This window comes from Calonectris borealis, chromosome 7 (assembly GCF_964195595.1).
Source record: "Calonectris borealis chromosome 7, bCalBor7.hap1.2, whole genome shotgun sequence".
Lineage (NCBI taxonomy): Eukaryota > Metazoa > Chordata > Aves > Procellariiformes > Procellariidae > Calonectris > Calonectris borealis.
The window spans coordinates 25,885,692-25,913,483 of record NC_134318.1 but is presented as its reverse complement, the minus strand read 5'-3'; the positions used below and the strand labels follow the sequence as shown (position 1 = coordinate 25,913,483).

Below are 27,792 nucleotides of genomic sequence, written 5' to 3'. Positions count from 1 at the left end.
AACATAGATACTGTGTACAACTATCACCCAACATTAAAGGAATCCACAAAAAAAATCCCACTTATTACATCCTTATTTATAAATGGGCCAAATACTTTATGCAAACTTAGTTATGACATAAAACTGGGTATCATGTATTATTTTCTGTATTAAATGCAGATACTAAAGAAAGCTATTTCAAGGTTGTTTAATAATGTAATTTTATTCAAAATGTATTAAATTATGTATTTAATATGTATACTGTACCATTTCATAACTGTATTTTGAAGACCCAAAGAGCAGTTAGTTATCCAGAACACATAATATACAATACTTGAAGCAACAAATATAGCAACACATTTGACAAAAGCCCCTTTGGGCAAGTTACATACATGTAAGCAGATTGCTGCAGATTGGATTTGACTCTCAACCAAGCTTGCAAGATGACAGAGAATTAACCTTTAAATCCACCTTCTTACCTAAAGAAGCCTTCAGGCAAGGCTACGTTTATTTCTTACTCAAGGACACCCTAAATATGTCCTTGTACTGCCATCTATTATGGAAGTACAAACTGTTTAAAATGTAATTATGTTAAGTAGTACTTGTAAATAGAGTTCTCAACTTATTCATATAACTGCATATAAAATGTTCATAAATACACTGCAACCAGCTCTGCTGTTACATTTTCCACATCAAATACTTACTATAAATACTTCCTATAAATATATCTACAAGGGGAATTATTATAAAAAATATATTTTATACATTAACTTTCCTCAGATTAACATGAACATTTAATTAAAAAAAAGTTTGTCCTTTATATTCAAAGTAATTTTCATATGACAAACAAAATAGCCACTGTAACTATTAATGTGCAGACTGTTTCTTTGGAAACATAAAATAAAGAATGTTTAAAGTTGTGTTGCAATTTGAAGAGGAAGATGAATCCCGTAAGTTCTCAAGCAATATATATTCTTTACTTGTATATTTAGGATTACACTTTAAAGAAGGATTAACATTCAATCAATGTTAAGGAGATCAGAAACCATAGGTAACATACAAGTCACATTACATCTCTAATAGAAAGCCACACACTTTATTTTTTACATCAAAAACTTCACCAACCAACCAGATTTTTGTAAGTGGAATTAGCAGTCATATCATATTATAACTAAAATTTAAAACAAAGTCACAATGAACTAAACTTTTCTAAGGAGTAGGGGAGACATTTCAGATATGGCTTACTTAATTCAAGCAAAAGACGTATTTGATAAAAACTGAACTTCTCCAATAGCATTTGAAAATACTTACAGAGACTAATACCTGAATATTAAACTCTACATGACCAATAAATTTAAGGCTATTAACTCGTTTAATAAATTAGAAATGTGACTATATTAAAGTGTATGGCTTTAAACTAATAACAGAATCTTCCAAAATGCCCCTTTACAAAAATCTAACAATAACTGAAGTTTGGGATAAAATAAAAAGCAGCCAACTTCCTTAATGTAATATCAATAAACTATATTCTTGTTTGCTTACATCCTTCCTACTTTTAAGTTTGGATGCCATACATCTTTTGCACTGAACTGAAAAAATTCTCTTATTTCATGAGTATACAGCCTACCACAATCAAAAGGAAGTTTTTAGACCTGAAGTCTTGTACAAAGATAATCTACTGAGATGGTCCATATGAGTGCCTGTAGAAAAGGTACGCTGGCAGAAAGAGGTCTCTGGTCCCTAATTACAACTGGATTTCCAGACTTTCATCTTGACAATTCACGAAGAAAATCATGCCACATAAATTTCAAGTTTCAGAGAAACAAGTCTTGAAAATACTCATCAAACTCCTCCTCCCTGTAAAAAAAAAAAAAAAAAAAAGTCCAAGACAGTTCTGCTTTGGATCTGTACCTAGGAGATACTCTTCGTATGAAAAAGATTCAGCAGACTTCTAATTAGAATTTGTAGCTGTTATAGACCATTTTGACTTATTCAACACATTCCAATACCCTTCACATTTCCCCTTCTGTGCAACAGCAGTGAGTTGACTGTTAGGATTTACTTATAAGATATTTAACAGTATGCTAGGGGGTAAGACAGCAGCGACATCGTAGTGGCTTGACAAAGGTTTCCCCTCCAGTGTTGTGTATGTCTCCTCTTTAAAAAAACATACTTAGGTTCACCACATGGAGGGAGATCTGACATAATTTCAAATGTCAGAATATTCATTAAAACACTCGTGAAAAAATCTCTGCTTTTTCAGTTCTGAATGGACACAGTATGTTTTACTAGCTACAAGTTCACTAGATCAAACTAACCGTGATTTTTCATCTGCTTCTTGTAGAGGACCTTTCCAAAAGTCAGCATCTGAAGGACCATCTTGTGCATCGCTGTTATCTGAATCTATTAAAAAATTTAACATGCTTATGAAATAAATTTTAAAAGAATTTATCTTTTTTTTTTAATTTAGATGGTATAATGCTAGGAGCAACATTTAATTGTAACCATGCGAATAAAAAGAACACTTTACTTTGCATAAAGTAAACATTTTCCAATATTATTCAATACAGCAAAAAAAAGACTCTTAGATATCATGAGCTAATATTTTGGCCAAACATAACAACAATCATGTCAAAACACCGATCTTGAGACAACAGCAGCATAGCACTTTGTTCCTAAAATTAAGGGTTTATATAATCACAAACCCAGAATTACAATACAATTTCAACTCATGATATTAAATGAATCAATTACTTTACTTCTACTTGAATGACAAATTTTATCAATTGTAACTTAACAGTGAAATTGTCAGAAAACATGGATTACTGCATAACTGTTTCATATAAGTATACAGAAGGAGTGAAAACCAAAAAAAAATCTCGTTATCAGAAATATGCCCCAACCTAAAAAAACCCAATCTTCCAATAGAGCCTTCCTGACAAAACAGAGACTTAGGGCATGGTCTGAGTCATAAGTAAACCACTTCAGATCTTCCCGTATCTAGCTGGGAAAACACTGGTGCTGAGGACATTCCTAAAAACATATAGCACAGCAGAGCAATCAGTAGAAACACTCAATCCCTTCTAGACAGTCTGCAGCAAGAATTGGCATGACCAGGAGATGGGGCTTGTTTCATCAAAAAAGAAACTGGGGACTGGAGTTACTGAGATGCAGAGACAACCAGTGCCTGAAGAGCCACCGAGACTCTGAGTGCATCCACCCGCAAGCAGGTCTCTGAGGTACTGCAGGTGGTAGATGGAAAAGACTTTAACTAAAGCCTAGGATTTATTTAAAATCTATTACTTTTTTGAGTAGAGCACATATTAGTATCATTCCCTGAAAGGAAATGTAGTAGTTACTATATCGGAAAAGTACTTTTTTTTTTTTACACAGCATAATTTGCATACCTGGACCCATGAAATTACTAACAATGTACCTATTTTCGCACTCTCTACTCTTTTCTGGAACTACGTGACCTCTCATTTTTCTGATTATTTCCATTCTGTTATCTGCCCACATTCTTACTCCTTACTTAAAGATCTCCTTCTTAAAATTCCTTATGGTTTTTCTCCAAGAATTTGTAATTATTTTGACCCTTCATATCTCTGCTTGTTTTCACACGGCATTCTTATCATCCTATAAAATATTAAAACTGCCAGCTAATAAAAGTAAGACCAATGACAAATGACCATGAAATAATACAGCTTATTATAAAAACATAAAATGCAGAAGATATTAAAATACTTTACCTTTATCAGAATTATCTGAATCTTCTGAAGAAACCTGATCTGGAAAGAAACACCATTTAAAAAATAGTAAGCTTATCTAACGGCTTTATCCGTTATCTTAAATCGTTTACAAGGATATTTCTATCACAATATATTACACGTAAACACGTGCACATGCACGCACACACCATACGTTCAAAGAAAGCAAGCAAACACTGAAGTAAAAATATTTTTTTTGCATGAGTTCAAAGGTCATCAGTTTGAGCTCAAATACGTTATCCCAAGATCTGTGGTGTAAAAAGGTTATCTAATACTTCTAAAAGGCTTTCAACCCCAAAGCCTCAAGGAATTAAATACGTCACAACCCCTTCTGGTATGCAATGTCCGATTCTTGGACAAATTTTCCTTGCAATGCGTATTGTTCAAAAGGCTCTCCCTCTCCGTAAAACATAAGAAATTTACCTTTTTATCCCTCCAAATTTATCTCTTTTGTCAAGCCACTTTATCTTTTCCTAAAATTAGGAAATTTTACCTGAGAAATTTATCTTTTAGACTATCTGTGTTACACAGTCAAGAAAGTTACATATCTATATTTATACAAAGTTATATATCTATACATATTACCTATAGCAAAACTAAGATTCAACTAACAGATTTGAATATTTTAAAAATTGAAGGTCTAAAATTTAAATTTACCTTTATGGGTCTTTTTTTTGGACTTCTTTTTTGCTGAACAAGATAATTTTGTCTTCTTAATTTTTGGCTCTTTAGAGTTCGGTACAGCTGTGTCTCTTTTCTTGCGTGCTTTGACTTCTTTCCTCCTTTAAAAAAAATGAACGTATACCTTCTCTATTCTATGTACTCCTCAAGCAACAGTAAATCTTAAGTATTTAATTCAGTTGTCATTTTTTCTGAAACCTATCACTAGTTAAACTGAAAAAAAAATGATTTAGTTAAAATGAAAAGTGCTATAGAAACACTAGAGCTCTATATCTAAAGACAAAGGACAGGAAATGCTAAAGCTGCTAAAATGACAATGATGCAGGCAACAAAACCAGTGAATTGGCAATCAAAGATTAAATACAGGAATAATTTTATAACATGCCAAATTCTTATGTATATTGAAATCTTATTTTTTCTTTTAGCAAACAATTTTGTATATATGTAACGAGAAAAACACAGTTAATACAGGTTTTAAAATATATTTTTATATTTGATAGCGACAAAACCTGAGGTAGAAGAATCTCAAGATTAAGAACCTGTTGCAGATAAACAACCCACATATTTTATTTTCAGCATTACTTATATAGGTTTGTTGTATGAACATAGGCTAACTTTGTCTTGCTTCTTTGCACAAGGAAGTCACTAAAATTGTTCCAAAGTAAGTATTACACTGCAGTTGACAAAGAGAAAATGTTTGACCATGCTTATTCTGAATTCAAGTGACTTTACAATTTTAGTTCCAAAAAGATGCAAGACAAACCAAATTAATCTCAGTTAGTTAATTGTCCTTCTCAATATGTGCCTACACAGTGCTTTAACGAAACTGAATATGAATTAACATTTTAAATGGATTAACTATCTTGCATATATCCATCTAGATGCACCTTTGATTTGTCTTACTTTAAAAAAGAAATCATCATTTCCTAGCTCAAAGGTTTCCCTTTCATATGCTTTTCAGATAATTGTATGGCTTAATTACTGAGCTGTGCAAGTAAGTTAATGCCACACTGAGATTCAGAAAATCATAAAAACTGAGCATCAGTAGTTGTGGAATTCAGTATGATCATAGATAATAATAAAAAAAAAATCAAAAATGCACACATTTTATAGGCTCAAACTTCACTATTTTTCTCTCCTATTATTAAGTTATTCTTAAAGAAGAACAAATACTCAAATTCAAAATTTCAACAGTCACTTGACTCACACATAAACCCACTATTTTTAAGAAAAGGAAAAGCATTCCAGCTCTTAAACACAGCAAGAGGGAAAATAAAAAAGACAGTGTTTTGCATAAACTTTCAGAAAAGAAAAATAATCACTGGCCTAAAATTACTCAAAGGAAACTTTCGTGGGGGTGAGGATGGGATTCTTCCAGATTGAGGGGTTTTGTACTTTCATTAGCACAACAATATCTAACTTGACATCAACAGTGTCAAGCCAAGGACTTTATAAGAACTCCAGAACAGAATCTATTTCACCATAAAGGAAGTTCCTAATTATCTAGCTGAAGTTTTCCCCCTATTTGTTGTTCATCATAACTGTAATCTATCAATAATTCAGCCCCCATATTTTCAAAATATTTCATTACCGGTGATGAAAGTTTAGTTTGTAGGAACATTCTGGACATAGTCCTGAAAAAGAGACAATAAGAACATTACACCCATGTATTTGATAAGCATAATTAACAAAACTTATTAATACATATATAAAACTAGATAGAACACTATCTTCCAACTTCAGTAGCTTTTCCTTCAAAACAAAAGTTACAGTGTAATTGCAGCCAGGGTTGAGAAAAATACCATGACAAAAGTCTTCAGTACAAACCCAGATTTTACTAAACCTGGAGAAAGATCACAGGTTTAGCACTGGCAACTCTTCATAAAAAAGTATCAGTGCTTATCACATACAGATATCCCATTTTATGGATCTTTGTGGACAGATCAAATTGTTCTACAATTATACTGAAGACCCGTGAGTCTCTTAGAGCTTTGCCAGAGACCAAGTGCTGCCACATGGAGCATCTTGTGCACAAAAGAAAGAATACACCATTAGCTTGTTTACACAAAGTAACTGTGTAAACTGTGGTAAGTTTAATTATCTGATGAACATATCAAAATGTACACTATATTGAATAAGAAAATCCCACTCAAGAGACAAGATTGGAAAAGGAAGTGATTTAATTCAAGTTCGAATTTTTGGAAGAAAACATAAGTATTAAAAATAAAATTAGTAGAGCTGAAGGTGTGCAAGAAGTTGTCTGGTCCAAAGCCCTAAGGACTCCTAAGCCACGTAATTGATTAAGGAATGACAATGATGAAACCCTCCTCGCAATGCAGTATTGTCCGTTAAAACCAGACATCCTTGCATAAAAAACAGCTTATAATCAGTTATTCTAATTTTATGACACCACCAATTATACAGCATGAAGTGCTCAACCTGTAACAACTTTGTCATATATAATGATAGCCAATCTCTCTAAATCAAGACCATCATACTACCTGTAATTAATTAACAAAATTATCTCCTATTCAGCATTTTCCATTTTGCATGAACTAATATCATTATCATTGGGTCTCACTCGATAGCTTTTAAAGCACAAGATACCTGTCTTCTTTTAAATGAACATATCCTTGAAGGGCTGACTTACTCAATTTCACAAGTGCATTCCTCTTTTCACCATGTTCAACGTAACCAAAATTCACCTCCCAGCTCTTCAGGCCTTCTTTCTCATCACAGTGTTTATTTCCACAGGAAAACTGACCTTTAAAGAGGTCAAAAACAGCAAACCATGGTTCAGTGATTAACAAGCATAGGTTTGGGGTTGTTATGTCCAGTTTTGCTCAGTTTTTGCTTTTTGTTTTCCATTTCTTTGAAATAAAAAAGCCCAAATCTAAAAGTAACATCTACATTAAGGAAACAATAACAGATAATGACAAAGCAATCAATCATACTTGTCTAATATTGCATATTTGCAAAGAAAGAACATAACCTGAACTGTGTTTTACAATGTATAGATAAAGGCATATGTTATGAAATAATAAGCTTAATACTGAACTCTGAAGAGTTACCTGATATACTGGACATACAATTTGTATTCTGATGACCTTCCATAAACACTTTACTTTTCTTTTAAGAAAAGGAAATCCAATTCTGTGAGAAACTATACGGCAGCTTTAAAAGCTTCCTTGGGTTTATGATGTTAAATACAACACTAATTTTAAAACAATTTGCACATAATCAATGTTATTTACACCACTGGGTTCCCAATATTGCAGTATTAAAGATACATATATTCCCTTTGCAGAAGACTGATTTGTATGCAGAGCTGGCAGTAAGGATGTGTATTAATAGGCTCACAACCAGGACTGTTGGTGAACGATTAACCTCAGAACATTCTGCTTAAGCTGCTAACTAATGGATTGGCAGTGTCCTCAGATACTTCAGTTCTGCAATGTAAAACCACTTGCAATGCTAACACTTGAACCAAAAAAAAAAACCCCAGGACTCCCATTTAAAACAAAAAGTTTCAAATTAATATACATTAAATATGTTTAACCCTATGTAAGGTATGGCTATCAGTACCCTGTGTCATCAGAAATAATTTATATCCGTTACAAAGAAGCAAAAATCTACAAGGAAAAATTTATACTATATAAAGCTTTTTGGAACTTAACCAGACTCTGCTTACTTCACATCTTCTGAAAAAAATCCCAAAACAAACCCAGGAAAACAGGCAGAGAGAAAAGAGAGATACATCAGGTTTATTTATGATTAGCTGCTCTTTACAGTATGTAAAATCCATTTTGGATATTCTACATTTTGAATGTGAAACTGGGTATGTTCACAAGACTAGAGTTGGAACAGTATCTTCAGATTGCTAAGGCAAGCAATGAATTCTCAGGTAAACCAGAACTTGACTGTGTAAACCACCATAATTCTGTGCCCTTACACATTTACTTGCATTTATAATCATCTAAATATTTGAAATAATGGTGGTGGTTTTTTTAGTAGATCCCTGCTCCATGCATACACGTGTATAAACAGCCAGGCTTCTCTTACCCTCCTTTCACACTGCAATCCCTACAACACATATTCAAACCTTGACTTGAATACAGAATTCCACTCTTTCTGAAGGCTTTTTCAGTAGTATTTATCACTCTAGTATATCCGAATGTCATAAAAGCATTAAAAAACATATTTTTGCAAAGTAAGAGATCATTATAATCCCCATCGTGTATATGGAGAACCAAAACCAAACGGAACTGCGGATCAGATTATTCAGTACTTGAAACATGACTTTTGCCACAGTTAGATGTCCAAGAAAGGAAGACACAGAAATCAGCCAAGTGGAAGTTACCTAATTTAATCAGCAAGAAAAATGTATGTCCAAAATTCCATCTCCATCTGCAGTCTTGTCACCTTGCTATGAGCAGCAGGGAAGTTATTGCCCTCATGTTCAGAATTGTAACTCCTATAATCTGGTTGTTAAATGTGTGCTTTCAAAAACTATTAACACCTTCTGCTTCTTGCCGAAGAGCAGAATAGGTGGAAAATATAAGTACTACAAACTAAATTAAGTACTGAAAATTAAATATACTAAGGAAATTTAGAGAGCCAAAAGTCTGATTTTAATGCATTTTGATCAGAACTCAGATGTACCAGATTGGTACATGGATACACGATGCACTGTCCAGTTATTGATACCCTGCCTATTTTCCATGGAGGAAATTACTGAGGAAAAAATAAACGGAAACAGGCTTGGAAGAACATTTGTTTAAATAAGGTAAAGTATATTATATGTGTATTTATACATATATAAAATAGGCTAAGAAAGACACTACTTTGATAGTAGTTTGAGAGTAGATCAATTTGCAGGTATTATACCCTATTTTGCCAAATAACATGTCTGGTTTGAGTATTTTACTACTTAATCTACAAATACAAATAAGTAGAAAACAGCAAATATACCCAGATGTTCAGCTTTGCTCTTTCTGCATATTGCTGAAAAAGTCCTATTTCACCTCTACCCAATGAACTTGTTACCTCTTTTCCTACAGAAAACTTTTACCACTATCGCCTTTTGTCTAAAATACCTTTTATTTTAAAATTTTATGCCATACCTTACTATTCATGCTTTTAAAGTAGAGACAAAGTACTTGGGAAGGCATGTCAAATATATTTTTTAAATAGCTTAAAAGCTTTTCATTTTAAGGATTTATTTTCAGACCAACTAACTCATGTGCCTACTATTCACTGATTTATAAAATTTATACTAGGGTTTCTACCTTAACTTGAGATTTTAATTAAGAAAATGCCCATTTTGTGGAACCATTTATTGAAACTGGCAACGTTATGACACCATTAACCACCGTTAAGGCTACATTTTAAATTTAAAGAGATACAACAGCAATCTCCAATATGACCTCCTTTCAAAACACCTACAGCAAAAGATTGGAGTGGGAAAGAAAAGAAGAGAAAGAAATAATCTGGCATTTACAATTAGTAATACAAGTGATACCTCTCCTTTCACTCATCTTAACCCTTCTTCTTCTCCATGACCTTACAAAGACAGACATTGAAAAGAAAGCAACCAAATGTGAGTAACCCATTCCTATGTTCCCTTCTTAACATACCCCAAACCATAGTACAGTCCACCAGCAGTGGTTCTCATCACCACTATTATTGTCACAGCTAAAATAAGCACATGCTCTCCTTTTTAGTGTGAACTATCAGACAGGTAGGTATTAATGCTTTGTTACATTTAATTAAAGCACCGTATATTACTGATTTATACTTAAAAATAGCAAAAGAACGGCATTAAAGATTCATTTCTTTTTTTAAATGATCATTTGAAACTGCATTTGAAAAGAGCGTCTAATACACAAGGCTGAATTCTTGCGCCCCTTAGTGGTGAAAGATACTATTTCTCAATTCCAATTGTATGCTTTTCATTAGGATTTCATTAAAAACATGTAATTCTGCACTTTCTCTCCACATTTTTAAATATGGAGTACCAGATATTAAAAGTACAATGCAGCCTTAAATTCTTTTTCCCCATGAAGACATAATTGTTCATAAATTACTCATTTCTCATTTAATTTTAATTATCTTTTTAAAGCACTCAATAAAGCATGTAGCTATTTCAAGTGTAACTATCTGTTAATATAACCTGTAGTGCTGAATTCAACATATGACTACAACTATCTTTAGGAGCTTTAATCTTTATAGCTTAAAAAACCCCACAATTAACGTTCACACTTACTGCTGTGAAATACAATTTTTTTTAAAAAAACAAGCGTATTTCTAACTTCTTATATTATAATAAGTAGAGCTGTTTGCAGAACTGTTCTGATCAACAGTATCACTCCATGCAATTTTCTTGCATATGCATGCATGACTTCTGAAAACAGTACATGTGTATGAAGATCTACCCACATTCACATCATTTTCTTGCTTGTTCAGCTACCGGAAAAAGTCCATGCACCTCAGCCATGGAATGGGGACCACTGTGTAAAGTCCCAACAACACATCAGTAAGAACTCACACACAGAAGCAGCCAGAATAAGCTACTGATTTAGAAACAGGACTGGGAAACATGACAACCATTCCCACTGATTGCCACTGAAGCTTTCAAAACCATTTTAGTGTAAAACAGACATCACACATGGAACTTTAATTAAAAAGTTAACATTTTGCAAAACAGCACTGGAGAAACTATTAAGAAAATTATTTCCTGAGGAAAAGTATTGAGAGACTTCAATTAAAGGTATCAAAGACTAATGAGGTAACATAGAACTACTGGAGAAAAGCAGCTAAAAAACAGATCCATGAAATTCTACATTATCAAATGCATTATGTTGGTGTTCGTTACAAATCTGACCTTGTGAAAATAAGCCATATGTTGTCTTAATTTTAATATATGCAGATCAGCATGCACTCTAGAGCTATGTGGCATAAAACAGCAAAGTTAGAAGTTAGGTCCATTATTATCTGATAAACTTACCGGTATTGTCAAATACTGTCTAACAAAATTATGTCAAAAAGCAGCAAGAAAAGCATTAAGGAGAAACGTAATATAAAATGAAAGACAGCATTACCTTTTCCTGAAATTACTTCTTTCTCATGTCGCCATCTAAATCCAAACTGTTAAGAACCAAAATTAAGTTGTGAATAGTCAAGGTATTCAGTAACATAAAGAATACTTTCAGTTGACTGATGTCCTGCACATGGTTCATCCATTCAATCCTGGTTAGTAAAATTTAATTTCTTTTTCTGTTAATTAAAAATACCTCTCTGCCTCTGCTCGCCAGAAGGATTCCAATTTAAGCATGTAATTCAAATTCCAGTAGATGCTGTTCAGCACTGAACAGCAACTTTCTAAAAGGCCTCATAGGAGGCAGAAGAACAAATAGGAAATTAGGATAGACTGACTTTACCAGATACTTCATTGCAATTTTGTCCACACTAAAAAGTGAGATGACCACTGGAATACTGAAAAGTCATTATTAGCACATATCAGTGGATCACCTCTTACACCCTAAAGACTAAGACAAAAAAACCCAACCCAACAACTAAGTTGTATTTCTCTTTACATTGCCTAGAAACTTCACATGTAGATAACCCATCCTCTGTTTCTGTTTTCCAGTAGAATCTGCTTCATCCTCTCAAAATGGCAAGTAGCCTAGTGAAAAGATTGAAGATGGAAGGGAGTGAGAACAGCCTGGGAAAAACAATTTTATTTTCACTAGCAAGTAGAAAGAGAGGATAAAACTCAGAGGCAAACTTCTCCAAAAAGGGCTGTCTGTTATTTTGATTTAAAATTCATGAACACAGGATGACAAGATAAAATTGCTGCTCTGTAGCACAGAAGACTCTGAACTTCATGTTAAAAGATGGGGAGGGGAGAGGGGGAAGAAGGCTTACAAAATCAAAGAGGTACAAAAATGGCTGCAAAGCCCATTGTTGGCACCTGAGTTCCAAAGCATCCTTTGGAATATGAACCTTCTCTTGGCGCACTCATAGACTGAACCCACACAAATGTGCATTTTGTAGATGCAGGCATAAATTCTGTAATATACTTGATTTTTCATGTTTTTAATCTAATTTTAAACACTGTACAGAGGTACAAGTATCTATTGCTGTGTGTAGTCTTTAATGTTGATTTTTTTAATAAACTGTAATAATTCTTTATCTGAAGGGCAACAGCACGAAGTTCTCATGCATGAAGTGGTATGTGGTTCAAAGAACATCAGAAAAAACAGGGAAACAAAAGGTTTGGCTTTTAAGAATGTGCCATACTCTCATAAAAATGCTTTGCACCTTAATAACAAAGCTGCAAAAACTGAGCAGAAAAACATCAGTAGCCAAATGTTTTGTCAGCACTGATTTTCCCCAAGTCAATATATTACATAGAAAATGTCTAGGAAAACTAAAAATTTGTACACCAACAAAATATTTGCCTCTTTACATCAGTCCACTAATTTTCAAATTGGTATTATAACATAAACAATGTTTTCACACCTACTGGTTTCACTAGTAAAAAAATCACAGGAGAAGATCAGGTTCTGCTATCATACTGTGTATGATGACAGCTTGCTAAGGCTGGATCAGGTTGTGCTTGGCCTACTCTACAAATCTGCGGTGTGGTCTAAAGTACCATTATACCACTCACGCTTCAGTCAAACAAAAATTAATCAATTGCAAAAACCAAGAACTGTGCTGAACAGTTCAGTAAAACAGAATGTAAAATACATCTGTAAATGTAGAATTCATGATGGAAACTAGTTGATCCAAAGAGTGATGGTAACTGGTTTTGCTCTTTTAAAGGATATTTGCTGCTTTACAGGGTATTCTAATTCTGAAAAGCTTGTGATGCAATTGAAAAATACTGCAAGTTTACGATTAAACGTCAAGAGTATTTTGGCACCAATTTTGCACGTGTGTGCTGCTGGCAATAAAGAGTGAAAAACAATTCGACCTTATCTGCATGTTTGCTTTTTCATAGTCCATCTGCTACTTCACCAATCACCAAGTTATCCATGCTCACTTTTCCTACTGAAGTAGACTTTTATACAAATTTTCTTTCATGGTCCAAATTTGACTCAGTATGATATAGATCAGATTATATCCTTACAGAGTATTACTGTAATGATATCAAGAAAAATAAGGAAAATAAAAGAAAGGAAGGAGCCAGAACCACCTGTAGCACACCTAGGACAAAAGCTGTCCTCATCTGCATACGTTTTTGCAAATCGTTCTTCCACCAACTAGTGGAAAATGACAGATAGTGACCAAGGCCAAAAAGAAACAATAAAATAAAAAGTAAATATAATTGAATTCCTCTAACTAAGCTAAAATATCAGGAACAGATTAAATTATATAGGAAAATTAAAAATTAGGATAGGTTCTTGAGTAGTCAGCCTGCAACATTAAGGAATGCAAAAGCATCGTCAGCAGACAGCATTTATTCTGCCTCATCTTCTTTGTTAAATGAGTTCAACAAGATCCTAAATGAGCTATTTCTACAAGGTAGACCAAGCCCAAATAGAACAACTCCAAAACAGATGTTTCACAAGAGTATCAAATGGCTAACTTAGTTAGAAATGATAGTTTTAAAAATGTCAAAGACCATTTAATATCATAAATAATAAAATTCCCAAATTAAATAGGGACTGCTTGTGTAATATGCATTGGCTGCAGCAACAACTAACATGTTCACAGTCACCTCTTTCAGAAAACAAGAAATGTATGAATTTAGACAACATTGTGGAAAAATACCATGGATATTTTAAATATTTTTATTTTCCCAGGAAAGTCTCCATGCTGAAAAACATGGACAAAAGTGAACATGTTAATATTACCAAGTGGAAGACAAGTTGGCCTAGAAATCTGAAAATGATCTGGAAATAAAAACAAAAGAATAAAATGTATTCTGTTTAATGACCAGGTGTCAGACAGATTTCATTTCTTAGGAAATAGGAGACATTTCCAATCTGTTAAGCTACAAAACAAAGCACAGAGACAGCAAGTAAGAACCTTTCTAGGAAAATAAGACAACAAAGAGAAGAGAACATTTCTAGTCCAATGCGTATCAAAGTAAAATTACATGCAGAGCACTCTCCCTTACTGCATTGCAAAACTGACAATAGAACTAAACTATCTGACAATACAGTCAGTCATTTATCAGCCTCAAAGCTTGCAGACAAGATGCACTGAAGTTTCAGACAACCTTGACCTAAAAAATTCTGATCTAGGGAAACTGTAAGGAGTAACAGACCCAAAACAAGCAAGAGCTGTCAGAGCACCCTCTTCCAGTAAGTAGCCTCACAACAGAGGGTCACCTTGGCATTTCTCATTAAAAGAGAAGGAAAAGATTATATGTCCTAACTACACAAAGAAAAGTGGGATCGTGGGTCGCAGGGTCCCATTTGCCTGCAGTGCCACCAACCAAAGTGAGTGCAGATGTGTAAGTGAGAGTGTGAGCACCAGTGAGGACCAAGCCAGACTAGCCATCAGCTAGGTGAAGTTGCCTGGGAGCAAGGAAGGTCTCCACTGGCTAGCTCTGGGTGTGAGAGCACCTGTGTATCTCTAAGGATGAGAGCACAGGGGGGTCCCAGCCATCTCTGTGTGTGTATGTATGTATGCATGCACGTATGTGAGTGAAACAGTCTGAACCAGCAACTGGAGTGCGGCTGTGGCCTCAGTCGTTCGTATGTCTTGGGGCTTCTTACTGTTTTCTTTTGAGCTTTGGTCTTTGACAAGGTGCTCTGCTTATTTTTCAGACCTCAAGAGAGCCCCTCCCATGAAACTCATCCTTATCATTAGCTAGTACTTAGGAAAACAGTGTTTTTTCTCAGAAGAAAAGTTCTAAATGAGATCTGAGCTACAACATCTATGCAGAGGTCTTTAGAAAAATGAGCTGGCTAGGAGATTTTGGCTAGTCACAAAACAATTACAGTTGTGAAAAGACGGATGAGTACGTATGTGCAAGTCTCAATCCATGCAATATATATACATTAAAAACATCACAGAAAACTATCTCCAACTTTACTTTGACACCATCTAGAAGGATATAGAACCATAGAATCACAGAACAGTCCAGGTTGGAAGGGACCTCAGAAGATCATCTGGTCCAACCTTTCATGGGAAAGGGAGCCTAGCTGAGATTATCTAGCACCCTGCGCAATCGCATCTTGAAAACCTCCAGTGATGGGGACTCTACCATGTCACCAGGGAGGTTGTTCCAGCGAATGAACGTTCTCACTGTAAAAAAATTCCTTCTTATATCAAGATGAAGCATCATCATATAAAGCATCAACAACAATCATATGAAAGGTTGGCCAACTGAGAAGCTTGTTACCCATCCTGTACCTCTCACAGCACCAGCACTGCAAAACAGAAGGCACGAGGGGCTAAAGATATCCAACTTCCCGTTTCTGGAAATGCAGAAAAAGAATCAAGGCAGGAAAAATCTGAAAGCACAGACTGCATTCCATTGGTGTGAATGGGATCAGCAGCCTATTTCTGACTTCCAAGAAAAAAACCTGCTTTGACATCCTTCTGTACCAAACATGGGCATGGATAAATGAATAATTGAGAAAAATCTAATTTTTTCTATTTTTCTAAGAATTTCTAAGAAAGGACTCTCACATGGTCAAAACGTATTTGAGAACAGAAAGCATAACCTAATATACATGATACAGCAGAGTGATGCTGGCATGGCAATTCCAAAAATACAGGTAATGAGATACGAGCACAAATAGGAATTCAGAGTGACCTCAAAGTTAGGACAGCCACATTTGAAGTCTGACAGGGAAACACTGTTCACGCAACACACACAAAAGAAAAAAAAACACGGAAACTGGGGCAGAACAGTTTCCCACAAAAGACAGCAAACATATGGAAACTTGGCACAGTAGCAAAAGAAACAAAATCTCTAAGCATGCTCACAGGAAGATCAGTTGGGGGGACGGGGCGGAGATTGAGGGATATGAAACAGCTATAGGAAAATAAAATCAAATTTACTCAAAAAAAAGGAGGGAAGAATCTTCAGCATTTTACTTTTTGTTAATTTTCATTTAATTTTTGCATTTTTCTGCTCCAATTTTCTTCAGAAGACTGTCATCTTTTCTGACTAATATTAGAGTTTAAGCCCAGTCCTTGCAAATATTTCCCAGTGAATGTAATTTTCAATACTATAAATAGTCTCAAAGAACTTTATAAAGACACTGTTTGCAGGGCTGGGTTGTTACTATGGGCTAACAACACTAAGATGCACCTGAGTTCAGCAACACTCTTTGCAAAATCACAACAGAAAATTCACATATTCTTTTTGACTAAGAGGTTAGTCAGTCGAACACTTGGGAACAACAAAGGCTGTTCCGGTTAAGAAGAAATACTGGTGCTGGAATTGGGCTGTTTCTCTTAAGAAATTCTATTTACTTACAAGGAACATACAAATCCTGTTTCCATAAACAGAAAAGAACAACCCGCAAAAGATGCTGCTTTAGAACAGACATTTCCAAAATTGTTTCTGCCAGCATTCAAAGACAAACCTCTCTCTTTTTAGACTCTTCTTTTTTTTTCTTTTTTTTTAACAGTAACATTCCCAGGGTTTTTTTAGGCTTCATCTAGTGCGTCTCTCCAGGCAGACCTCTCCAGTCTTCTCTCCTTAACCTCTCTGCATTTTCTGCCTTTCTTACACACAATGTGCCTCTTCATAAAACACCATCTGACAGAAATGCTCCTATTCCCACAGAAACACATTTTTGGGGCAGTGACAATGCTTGGATTCAAACTGCTGCTGCTTATTAAATAACTTGACAAGTTCTCAGAATTCTCTTTCTAGGGAAGGGGTACTAACATTCTGGTGTCACAACATATCCACAACCATAAAGCAATTTTTAAAAAAGGACATACTTTAAAACCAAGATGATTTACAATAATGAAACGTACCTTATTCTCTTTGTATCTACTGAGATCTGCTATACAGTATTCTTTGAACAATTTATCATAATACTTCTTTGCAAGCCTCTTCTCCCTATAACAAAAGGTATTATTTTTTATTAAATATAGAACATGATACAATTCATTTTACATTGTAATGACATTAGCAAGACAAAGACATGTTGTTTCATCCGATGAACACAAGTTGCAGAACTAGAAATGCAACAGAAATATACTCATTGAGCTAAGGGGTAATTTCCATAAAACTGGAAAAATACATCTAAAATATACCTACAGCACAAATTAAACTATATTTTTTCAAACTAGGCTTCCTTCAGCGTTTTCAGAAGAGTCATTTGGATCTCACAGAATGCATAAGTATTTCTTAGTTCTTTCTGTCATCAATTCATTTTGCCACTGAGCAGTATTACAGTATGAAAGACCTCCTAAAGGTCTTTCATTTTCAAATGCATTAAAGATCAAAGAACAATCACTAAGTATGCACAGTAATTCTTAATTAGTAGGGGACACCACAAATTTAGTACAAGTGATCTAAAAATAACATGTTCTATAATAGTTCCAAGTACCAATTCATGTCTGCTTCATCATCTTCGTTCCACAGGAATCTATGGTTTTCTCTGATAACATCAAGATCCGTCTTGTCATTTGCTCTATAAAAGGACACTTTTTTTTTAGTACAATGTAACATTAAAATGAAAAGTTAGTCAATTAATAATTTGGTAAACATCAGCATTTCACAGTTGTGATCTCCACCTCACCACATAAAGGAATATATTGCTATGGAATAAAACTATCAAACTATTCCCTGGCATACCTTTTCCCAAATGAAAAATCCACAGTGGAAAATGGCCACTGAAACCGTGGATGACTTGATCCTGTCTGAAAATACTTTTTATACTTTTTATACTTTTTATTGAAGACAGTAATGTTAGAAGGCAGTTATAGATGGCTCTAAAGAAGGTTATCATTATTCTGGACAATGGATAGCAATTCTGCACATTTCAAAAGTATTTCAGATTGTTATTTTGAAGGTACTGCCAGATATTTCTCAACGTACCGTCAATTAATGTTCACCTATCATCTTTCCTTCTACACAACAAAACAAGAATAATTCAGCTCATGGTAAGTTCTTATATAAAAACAATGGTGGAAAACGAAACTAGGCAATTCTGTGTTTTGAATATTTACAATGACTGTAGTTACTATTTGTGACCAAAAGAATTAGCAATTTGATACGTAGCCACATTCCCTGCTCCCCCCAAAGCTATAATATATATTTAATGGCTTTACATAACAGGGGTGCTTTGGGAGCACGAGGAGAAAGATTGCTAATGGTTCTTACCCAGAACGTCGGAAATCCTCTATTTTGCCACCATAGTATAAAATGTAGTCATTCACAAACTTCTTATGTCTTTCGTACTGAATAAAGCAATTAAGGATTGTTTCAGAACTTATCTTCTTTTATTTTACCATAGTTTAAAGCTAAAAAAATAATAAAAACTTTTTATATACTTAACAGAAAGAAGTTTTTTTTCTCAAAAACAGTTCAGTAATTTCCAGAAAGGAAGTAATTAATGAGCAATTTTTATTTAATAAGCTCCCATAAAACCTACTTTCCAAATACAGGAATTCAAGGCAATTTCATCTTTAAAACCTCATTCAGTTGCCAGACTTTTATAAAATTGTCTTTATCAAAGATGCTCTGTACGCATATACATAGAAACTGGGTTCATTTTTTCAACTGTAATTTAGACAACAGCTTCTTAGTACTGCAGTTTTGGTTTAAAACAGGTTTGTATTTTTGTATTATAAAAATAGTCTGGCTACTAAAGTTGAAGAATTTATTACATTTTACCATCAACATACAAATAAAAGTTATCTGCTTTAGTTTGGAGATTAAAATTACAGGAAAATATGTAATGCTTTTTTTAGAAGACTTCGGCCTTAGAGAGATGATTTGAAACGCATTTTGTACCATAATTTGAGCAAAAATATGTAATTACTTATTCAGAAAATAAGCATCTTCACAAATAAAAACATTATATATGGCTACTTAATAATATTTTCAATTAACTTGTATGATGTTTCTGAAGCAGCAAATTAAGAAATACATTCTCTCCTGGTACATATCCTGGCAACTATTGCATCAGTGTGAATAATTTGTATCAACCTACTATTTTGACATGCATTAGAATTTCATTGAGACAACATTTTATTTTCCAAAGGCCCCCAAAAAGTTAATTTAACCTCAGTATGTGTCTTTTTATAATTTCCACCACAAATAGAAGAAACAGAGAAGCAAGCCCAGAAGGTTTAACTGGCACGATTAAACACATTTAACACAACATACTATTTTGTGCTGCCATTTGAGTTACTAGGCATTAAAACTGCGTAACAGTAAAGGTTTTAAATAGGAACCCCTCAAAAACATCAGCAGAAACTCACAAAAGTCTCTACACAATGAGTTTTGTAGTCATTCCAGAATATACAGGCTTTTCTGTGGCTAATAACAGTCTACAATGTCAGTGGGACTGATTAAGATATGTCCCCTTTACAGGCATACGATGGTTTATGTAGTGCCTGGCCAAATTCTAAGCAGGTTAGGAGAAGTTACTTTCTGGTTACTGGAGTCTCCAGATTTAAGTAAGTTCTTCCATATTTCATTAGTCTTTACTTTCCTATTTATTAACTGTTACTGCTGAAGAACAGCTCTTTAAACAAACAAGGAACTGATAGTATTTCAGATACACTCAGTCAAAAACATGTAATGACTGCCCCAGGAGAAAACTAAATAAAAGGAGAAAGGTTGTAATCTAAATAAGGTAGTAGTTATAAAAATAGTTACAAATTACGCATGAAATATGATTAAGAAATTTTTAAAATCCCTAAAATAAAACTGCATATGGTATTAAACAAGCTTACATTAGAGTATCTGTAGAAGATATTACTGGAGATAAGGCTGTTTTGAATAGACTTTTGAATTAACTAATGCAATTAACTAAATTTAATTCTTAAATTTCCAGTAGAAATGTATTTGTCCACAGATAATAGCAGCCTTATATAGAATTATGTTCTGTATAAACTCAAGGGAAAGAGCAAAGTGTCTTTGTGCCAGTCTAAATAAAATTCACTGTGTAATAATTTTGTCTCAAACAGGACAAACAAGAATATAGGAAGAATCCCGAAATGCCTCTACTCAGTAGAAGCATTCTCAGAGATATCTCAGCAAGAAAAAGAAGCTAATTTGAAGAATGACTCAGTATCTGGTGCTGCACTGTCAACTGCTGTGATAACTGAAAAATCCCAGTATTTCACCATAATGGATAACCTGTGCCCCACCTTCAAACTTGAAGAAAAATGAAATAGAAGGATACAGCATCCATCGCTATCAAGTGAAATCTTCTTTTTCTTGCTTCTTCCCTGTTGATAACAAATCCATTTGAGTGAAAGCTATCTTTACATTAAGGGAAAAATGCCTCACAAAAGCAATAGATAAAAAATACCTATCCCATTCTTCAGCTGCGAATTGTCTGTGAACCACAGTGCCTTGTTTTGCTTTTTGGAATGGCTTTATCAGAAGGCCATCTTCCTTTATACTACAGGTAGGGGGGAAAAAGGAAGAAAAGTTAGTCAAGAACTTTTCATAAGCAATAAAATTTCCGTATGCCAAACTTTGCACTAACTTGACTAACAAAAACTGTATATAACATATATTGCTAGTTTCTACATGAATAAAACCAAACTACAGAACCAACATCAGCTTAGACTTTACTTCATTTGCAGAACAAAATGGGAAAGGCGTTCGCTTACAGTCAGCATTTAAAGAAAAGTGCTTAAAACAACAATTTGTAATATTTATTTTTATAAATATTATCACTATAGAACCACAATGAAAAAAACCCTGAAGATTCCTCAGTTTCACTCCACATTTAAGCCCTCTATAAATCTCAGCTACACGGCCAAGTAGGAACAGGAAGGACAGTATGTTCACTGAGTAAGAGTGACTGCTAGTAACTCTATCCCACCCTTTCATGCTAATATCTCAACACCTCATTAAACAGCTCTGCCTCTCTTAGTGTAACCACAAGAATCGCTAATTTAAAACTTAAGTACTGTGTTGTGAACCATACTTGTCAGTGGGCAGCTAAAAATACTTTCAGAATTCAACAAAGTAATAAAAAGTTAAATATAAAGTGATGCACTTTAGCTAGTAAAAGGTATATTTAATTAGTTTCATTCCTCAATAGAGGTGAAGTAAAGATTTTTCCATAATTATCAGCTGGCAGAAAGAATGGAAGTCAGAAACCTGTAGAAAGCAAGCCAGGGAATTTATATTTCAAGCTATGGAATACAGGACTCTAGAAGCTAAGGGTATCATTTGCTCAAAAGGATCTGTAGGCACAAAATTCCCATAAGGAGACTCTATAAAACAGCAATATGGAGAAAAATTAAGACTACTATTTTCCTTAAAGTGAAAATAAATATCGTCATAGAGCAAGAAAAGGATATATACATATACAATGAACGCACATAAAAGCCCTACTGCAAATCAGCAGTGTGCCAGAAAAAGGGTAATGATGATATTTTTGAAAGGCTCCTGATGGTTAGTTAATATTCCACCTAGAAAGCGGAATGGTATAATGTGTAATGGCCTTTTAAAGAAAATGAAAATTGAACAAAACCAGTCACTGTTTTAATGGAGAACAGCTATATTTATAAAATAAATGGAACAGCACAATGCCTGCTATTATTCCAATGATTAAAACATGACATTTTTTTCCCAGAATGCAGGCAGACACTACAAAACCCATTCTTTCAATTTTATTACAAAGGAAAATATGCAAGAGTCCTAGGAAAGTTTCCAGAAAGCCTTCTTAATTAAAGTCCAATAACAGAACAAGGGAGAGACAGGAAAAGGTAAGAAAAATATATGCATAATGCAGGCAAAATGTTCAGTACCATGTAGTAAATGTCGAAGGACCATGGTGCCAAAGCAAAATAAATACATAAATAAATAAAAATCTTAATAATATAATGAGATCAGACTACAAAATTCAAGGTCACTAATTGTGCGAACCACTGAAAGAACTGGCAAAAGTGATCTCAAATAAGAGATGTGTAGTTACATTTCAAGGATTGAGTACAACACAATTCACCAATTCCCAGGTCTCTTCACAAGTTAAATAATAAACAAGTAGGATCAGTTCTTCACTTCCTCCAAGCAGGTGTTTTATATCTAGAAAGCCTGCTGCCACTTGGTCTTTTTTGCCTTGCTCTCTTAGCAGTTCCACGTGTCCTCATGGATCACAGTGAAGTGAACAGCGCAGCCAAACCCCAGCACTTGAGACTAATGCTCAGAAAAATGAAACACTCTGCTCCGAGAACTGAGGGGCATAGAGACTCCAGATGGACATGGCAGAACGGATCTTAATCAGCTGCCCCTGGGAGATGACATGCTTTGGCAAGCTTGACATGAGGAGATGCAGGAATCAAAGAGATTGAGTTTTCAAAAACCATTTCAATACCAGATTTACATACCATAGCATAATCTTCTATACACAGTAATAGGCCATTTGCACAAAATGTAGTTAATTCTGTACTACATTACCTTTTAGTCTTTTGAACAGACTTCTCTCCATTCTCCTCATCACTAAAATCAGAATCATAACCTCCATGGCCACGTGCCTGAAAATAATAGACAACACAGTCAATATACCTGCTAATGTAATATGGACACAGCATAACTAGAAATCAGTACTGTCCATCATGCATAAATAAAAGAGAGAAAGACACAGAGCAAGCGAGCGAGTGCAAATTCTCACATATGTCTAAACCAAATCAAATTCAACAGACAATGCAGAGTATATTCCAAATAACACAGGGCAAAGAAAGACATCGTGAGTCTGTCAAAAGATCACTTTATAAGTAATTTATATGCAGATGTCCTCATATTTAATCTTCACATAGATGCAGATAACCTAAAGTATGATAAACATCTTTGGTCTTTACTTTCAATCAATCTCCCTTATATAAGAAAAAGGTGAGTATTTTCCCCAGGAGCTACCCTTTCAGAGGGCTGGACGACAGCAACTGATGTGCCCACATTATAAACAAAGAAAGATGAGAACAAAAGTTTCTTGGCCATCATTAGATCTTACACTGGTAGCTGGAAAGCTGATTGAAATGATAACTAAAATACAAAAGAACCATATGCCTGCAAAAAATGTACCGTCTAATCAGCACAACACTCCTACCATGAAATGAAATCTTTTTTTCCACACACTTTGGGACTACAATGTCAAATTAATGCATAGTAGAAAACCAAAATATCCCATATCTTAATGCCATCAAATGATCAAGCACTGATGGATGCCCAGATCTATCACCTCCATTTTTCAAGGCACAGTTACATGTCCAATTCTTTCAGAAGTAATGGCTTAAGTAGATCCCATCTCCTCTCCCTCACTCCTACTCTGGTACCTTCCTTCCAGTTGCTCAGTTACAGTTGTGAAACTACACATAAACCAGATCAAACAACTCACCCAAGTTAGAAAGGATCCTATCCAAAAAAGACTATTTTAATCCAGATAAGTTTCCTGACAGTTCATCCAGAGCCCCCCAACCAGCTACACCAGCCAGCTGGAGGGGTAGCATAGGAAGAGAACAGCCAGAGCTGGGAACTGTGTAAACTGGCACCCACACCAAAAAAGCATTTACACAACTGTAACATTTACACAACTGAGCTAAAACCAAGAGGGATGGTTATCATAGATCTGCATGGGGAAAGGTTGACGCATACTTCCTAAGTATCTTGGTAATTCAGACTGTGGATGAGAAAAGAAACTGGGTTAGAAAACCAGTGTATTGGATTCAGCGTTGCTGATTCCTACATTACCTACAATCATATTCCTCCTCAGACAAAAACCTGAGAAAAACAAAATCGGCAAAAAAGACGCATCTCTTCAGGATGATTTTGATGAGGTGCCTTCTCTGGATGCAAATGCCTCCTAGAAATGCCATGCTGGAGAGTCAACTGCACCTTTACTGACATCAACAACTGGTCTGTATTGTGCAGAGTACATAGAACACTATCTTCTCACACTGATGGTGAAGGATTGATTCTTAAGATTTTTTTAAAATTATTTTTATTAATAATAATAAACTGTACCTTTTTTCCTTGCTTTATTAGTGTAATGTTCCTTCCACTCTTGAACTCTTCTGAAGAAGACATAGCTCTCGTATACGTACATATTTGAACAAAAGCAAATCAGAACTTTCTTTTTTTTTTGCCTTTATGTTTTCTATTTCCCAGGAGACACAAAAATTAACAGTTACCAAAAAAAAGTGCAGCAGATGTCTGCAGTGTCTCGTGTAAGTAGGCCTCCTGCACTGGCAAAAGAGCAGCAATGGGGCGAAGTCCTCCCAGCGCAGTCCCATGATAATCCACAGTTCAGATGCAGGTCTCCTGGCAGAGGTGGTTCTAATAGTAAGCCTATCACTACTTTTCTTAATTAAGCTTATGTGGTCTTTAAAAAAGGCTGAATACATTTTGAGTGTGCAGCAAACATATTTATACTTGGCCTCTAAATTTTAAAAATACCATGGTAATCCAGGAATGTTTTAAATGGCAAAAGTAATGCTTCCCAGGTGAACACTGAGAGCTTCCTTCACACTTGAAAGGGGAGAAAGTCCAAGCCAACACGATGTGCATGAAAGTCAACATCAGACAGATGAATTATAAAAACAGGCAAGAGAAAAGCTTGAATAAAAGGAGATTCTTCCCAAAGTGGTTGCCCTTGGATGATGGGCCCCAGGAAAGAAGTAGACATACTTGGGTAATCAGCTTCCAACTGATTCCGGGAATAACTCAAATAAGAAAAAAAAATTGCAAGAAAAGCTGCTCCAACAGAGTCATACTCTGGCTCTTAGAAGTTGAGGACTGCCTTTTGGAAAGCTGTGACTGTGCATATAAGTCATGGCTAAGGACTAGGTCCTGAGAGGCTGCTCTTCTGACAGGAAAACTCTTCATAGCTTCAGCCATTTCTTTGAATCACTACAGTAACTCAAAAATAAATTCAGAGCAAAAAAGAGTACAACCCACGACTGATGTCCTGACACTTCCAGGTCACTACTTCTTCGAAGGCAGCAGCAGGATGGGCAGGTACTGCACCAAAGTTAGGTTTGACATCAGCAGCTCCAGCCGTGCTGGACGGCACTCTTGGAGATTGGGACTGAACAATTACTGATGTGATGCCTTAGCACGATACCAAAATGACTTGACTTTTAGGTAAAACATAAAAATTAACTCCATCAAAGAATCTCATCCATAAATGCATCTTTCTGTTTTTGAAGGACAGTGTAAACAGAAACTTGCTTAATGATGTGAAATTTCAAGACTGATTTCTCCCCTTCTCCACAAAAAAAGCCGAACAACAAGATAAGGAAAATGTATTTAATATTTAACTGTAGTAAAAGAGGGGCAGATACCAAAGCTTTGTACCCAAGCTAATAGATTTTAAAAGAGGCATAGGTAGACACGGACATGCAAAATTGTCAAGAAAGTTTAAAGTAACTTTCACTAGTTGATAAACCCTTTAATATAATCTTTGCTTTGATGGAATTTGTCAGAAACTCGGAATGCTTTTAATAAATTAGTAAGGTAAATACCAAACATTTGGTCAAAACCTGAAAGCTACATAACTTAAATGGTACAGTGTGTTTTGTCTGTTGCACCAACTTTGAACCTTTTTTCCCCCAAACAACACAACAAACCGAAACCACAAAACTAAAATAAGTACCAATATGCTTTGGGATACATTGAAATCACTGACATTTAAGTAATCCCAACATCTTGGATTAATTAATAGCAAAGCAATTGGAGACAGAACCAAGCCCACTAACTTAGGGCTGCTAAAAAACAGCAAGTTAAACACAGTAAATGTACGAACGCTGTACACAACTGACAGCAGATAGAGGAGATGTCAACTGTTGATGTCAATACAGGACACTGTGGACTCCCCAGCACTGCATTTACAGGAGGTATTTGCATCCAGAAAAGGCACCTCCTTTAACCCTCTCCAGTGGGATAAACGCACACTAGTGAAACGGACACATTATAGTTCATGTTGACTCCTGATCACAACATGCAGCTGAACAAAAAAAGACAGTTTAAAAAAAAAAAGTCAAAACAATCCTACACACAAAATCCCACTTCGTGGCTCCTGACCTCAGCCCTAATCTTGCTACCCCCCTCACAAGCATCACTCCCATCCTTCCCTTTATCTGCACAGCACACAGGTCTGTGCTCATCTCTGCTCACAGCCCGGGTGCGGCCCAAAATAGACCCAAGTGCTCATTTTGGTACAAACAAACTGCGCTGCGAGGGTCTGAAGAGAGCATGGGATCTAGAACAGGGCTTGAGGAACCGTCCTGGGTGGATAAAGGGTGCCATGCCGGCGGTCAGCATGCTTCACTGCAAAACGCTCTTCCCACCTTAGTGCTCTCTTTGAGGCTTTGCAACCCCCACCTGGGGGAAAAACCTGAGAGTAAGTACAATTAGCTTCAAACCTACTATTCCTTGTAAAACCAATTACGAGGAGCATTTGCATATACTGTACAGTGAACACCCCTAACAAAGAGCAAAGACACCCATAAAATACTGCCCCTTTATTAAAGCTCTAAAACGATAAAGGAGAAGCTGGAGTAAAAAGTTAGTTAACAGCAGACCATGACAGCGAGGATTAGAGCTTTGTGGGGCTCCCCGGAAAAAAATCACACCAAAAACCGGCCCGTGTGGGTTCGACACGGCTTCCGAAGCCGTTCTCACGCCCCGAAAGCCGCCCAGCCCTGCCCCGGCCTGCTCCGCGGCCCGCCAGACCCGTCCCGTCGCCACCGGGGCGGTCCTCGGACGGCGGCGGAACACAGTTCGCGGAATGCAGGCCGCGGCCCCCCAGCTGTCCGCCCGCCGCACCGGGAGGGCGGCTCGGCCCTTTCCCCGCACAGGCACGGCCTGGCCCCTCCGCCGGCCCCACCCCCGCCGCGATGGAGGCCGCGGCCTCCGCCAAGGCCTGTCCGCTGCCCCGCCGCCCGCCCCTGCCGGGCCCTCTTCCTCCGTCCCTCCCTTCCTCCCTCCCGGGCCCCACTCACGGCCGCGGAGAGGCGCAGCTGGTTGGGCACCATGGCGGCGGCGCGGCCCGCCCGCCTGGCAGGGGCAGCTGGCTGGGGATGCGGGAGAGGGCCGCCTCCGCCGGCCGAGCCTGCTCGCCGGGCGCTGCGCTGCTCCGCGGGCTGCTCCCGCGGGCCCCTCCCGGAAACCGGGGGCAGAGGCGGAGCAGGGCCGCGCCGGGGGCTGCCTCGCTCCGCCGCTGGCGGGCGGCGCGGCGCAGGGCGGAGGCCC

General features: G+C 36.2%; 1 protein-coding gene across 6 annotated transcripts; it reads right to left on the bottom strand.

Moving 5' to 3' along the window:
• Positions 1-172: 172 nt before the first annotated feature.
• On the bottom strand, positions 173-27,771 carry LOC142084269 (protein FRA10AC1). 6 transcript variants are annotated; one of them, XM_075154708.1, is made up of 14 exons: positions 27,543-27,771; positions 23,005-23,081; positions 20,900-20,992; positions 20,771-20,816; positions 18,739-18,815; positions 17,963-18,046; positions 17,385-17,469; positions 11,528-11,573; positions 7,078-7,191; positions 6,019-6,061; positions 4,394-4,528; positions 3,729-3,769; positions 2,298-2,382; positions 173-1,836 (listed from the first exon to the last, which is right to left on the bottom strand). In XM_075154708.1, the coding sequence occupies exons 1-14, from the start codon at positions 27,573-27,575 to the stop codon at positions 1,794-1,796; spliced, it is 1,002 nt and encodes a 333-aa protein (XP_075010809.1). In that variant the 5' UTR covers positions 27,576-27,771; the 3' UTR covers positions 173-1,793. The 6 variants fall into 6 exon arrangements, with proteins under 6 accessions (XP_075010809.1, XP_075010810.1, XP_075010807.1 ...); XM_075154709.1 differs by having other exon boundaries at positions 3,729-3,767; positions 4,404-4,528; XM_075154706.1 differs by lacking the exon at positions 27,543-27,771 and adding an exon at positions 24,565-26,018.
• Positions 27,772-27,792: the final 21 nt, after the last annotated feature.

Coding starts and splice junctions, on each gene's coding strand:
- LOC142084269 (XM_075154704.1), bottom strand. CDS start 24,944: ATGTATTCAGCCTTTTTTAAAGACCACATAAGCTTAATTAAGAAAAGT. Junction 23,082..24,731: donor ATCTGCTGCACTTTTTTTTG/GTAACTGTTAAT, acceptor TATTATTTTCAG/GCACGTGGCCATGGAGGTTA. Junction 17,470..17,962: donor GATGAAGCAGACATGAATTG/GTACTTGGAACT, acceptor CTTTTGTTATAG/GGAGAAGAGGCTTGCAAAGA.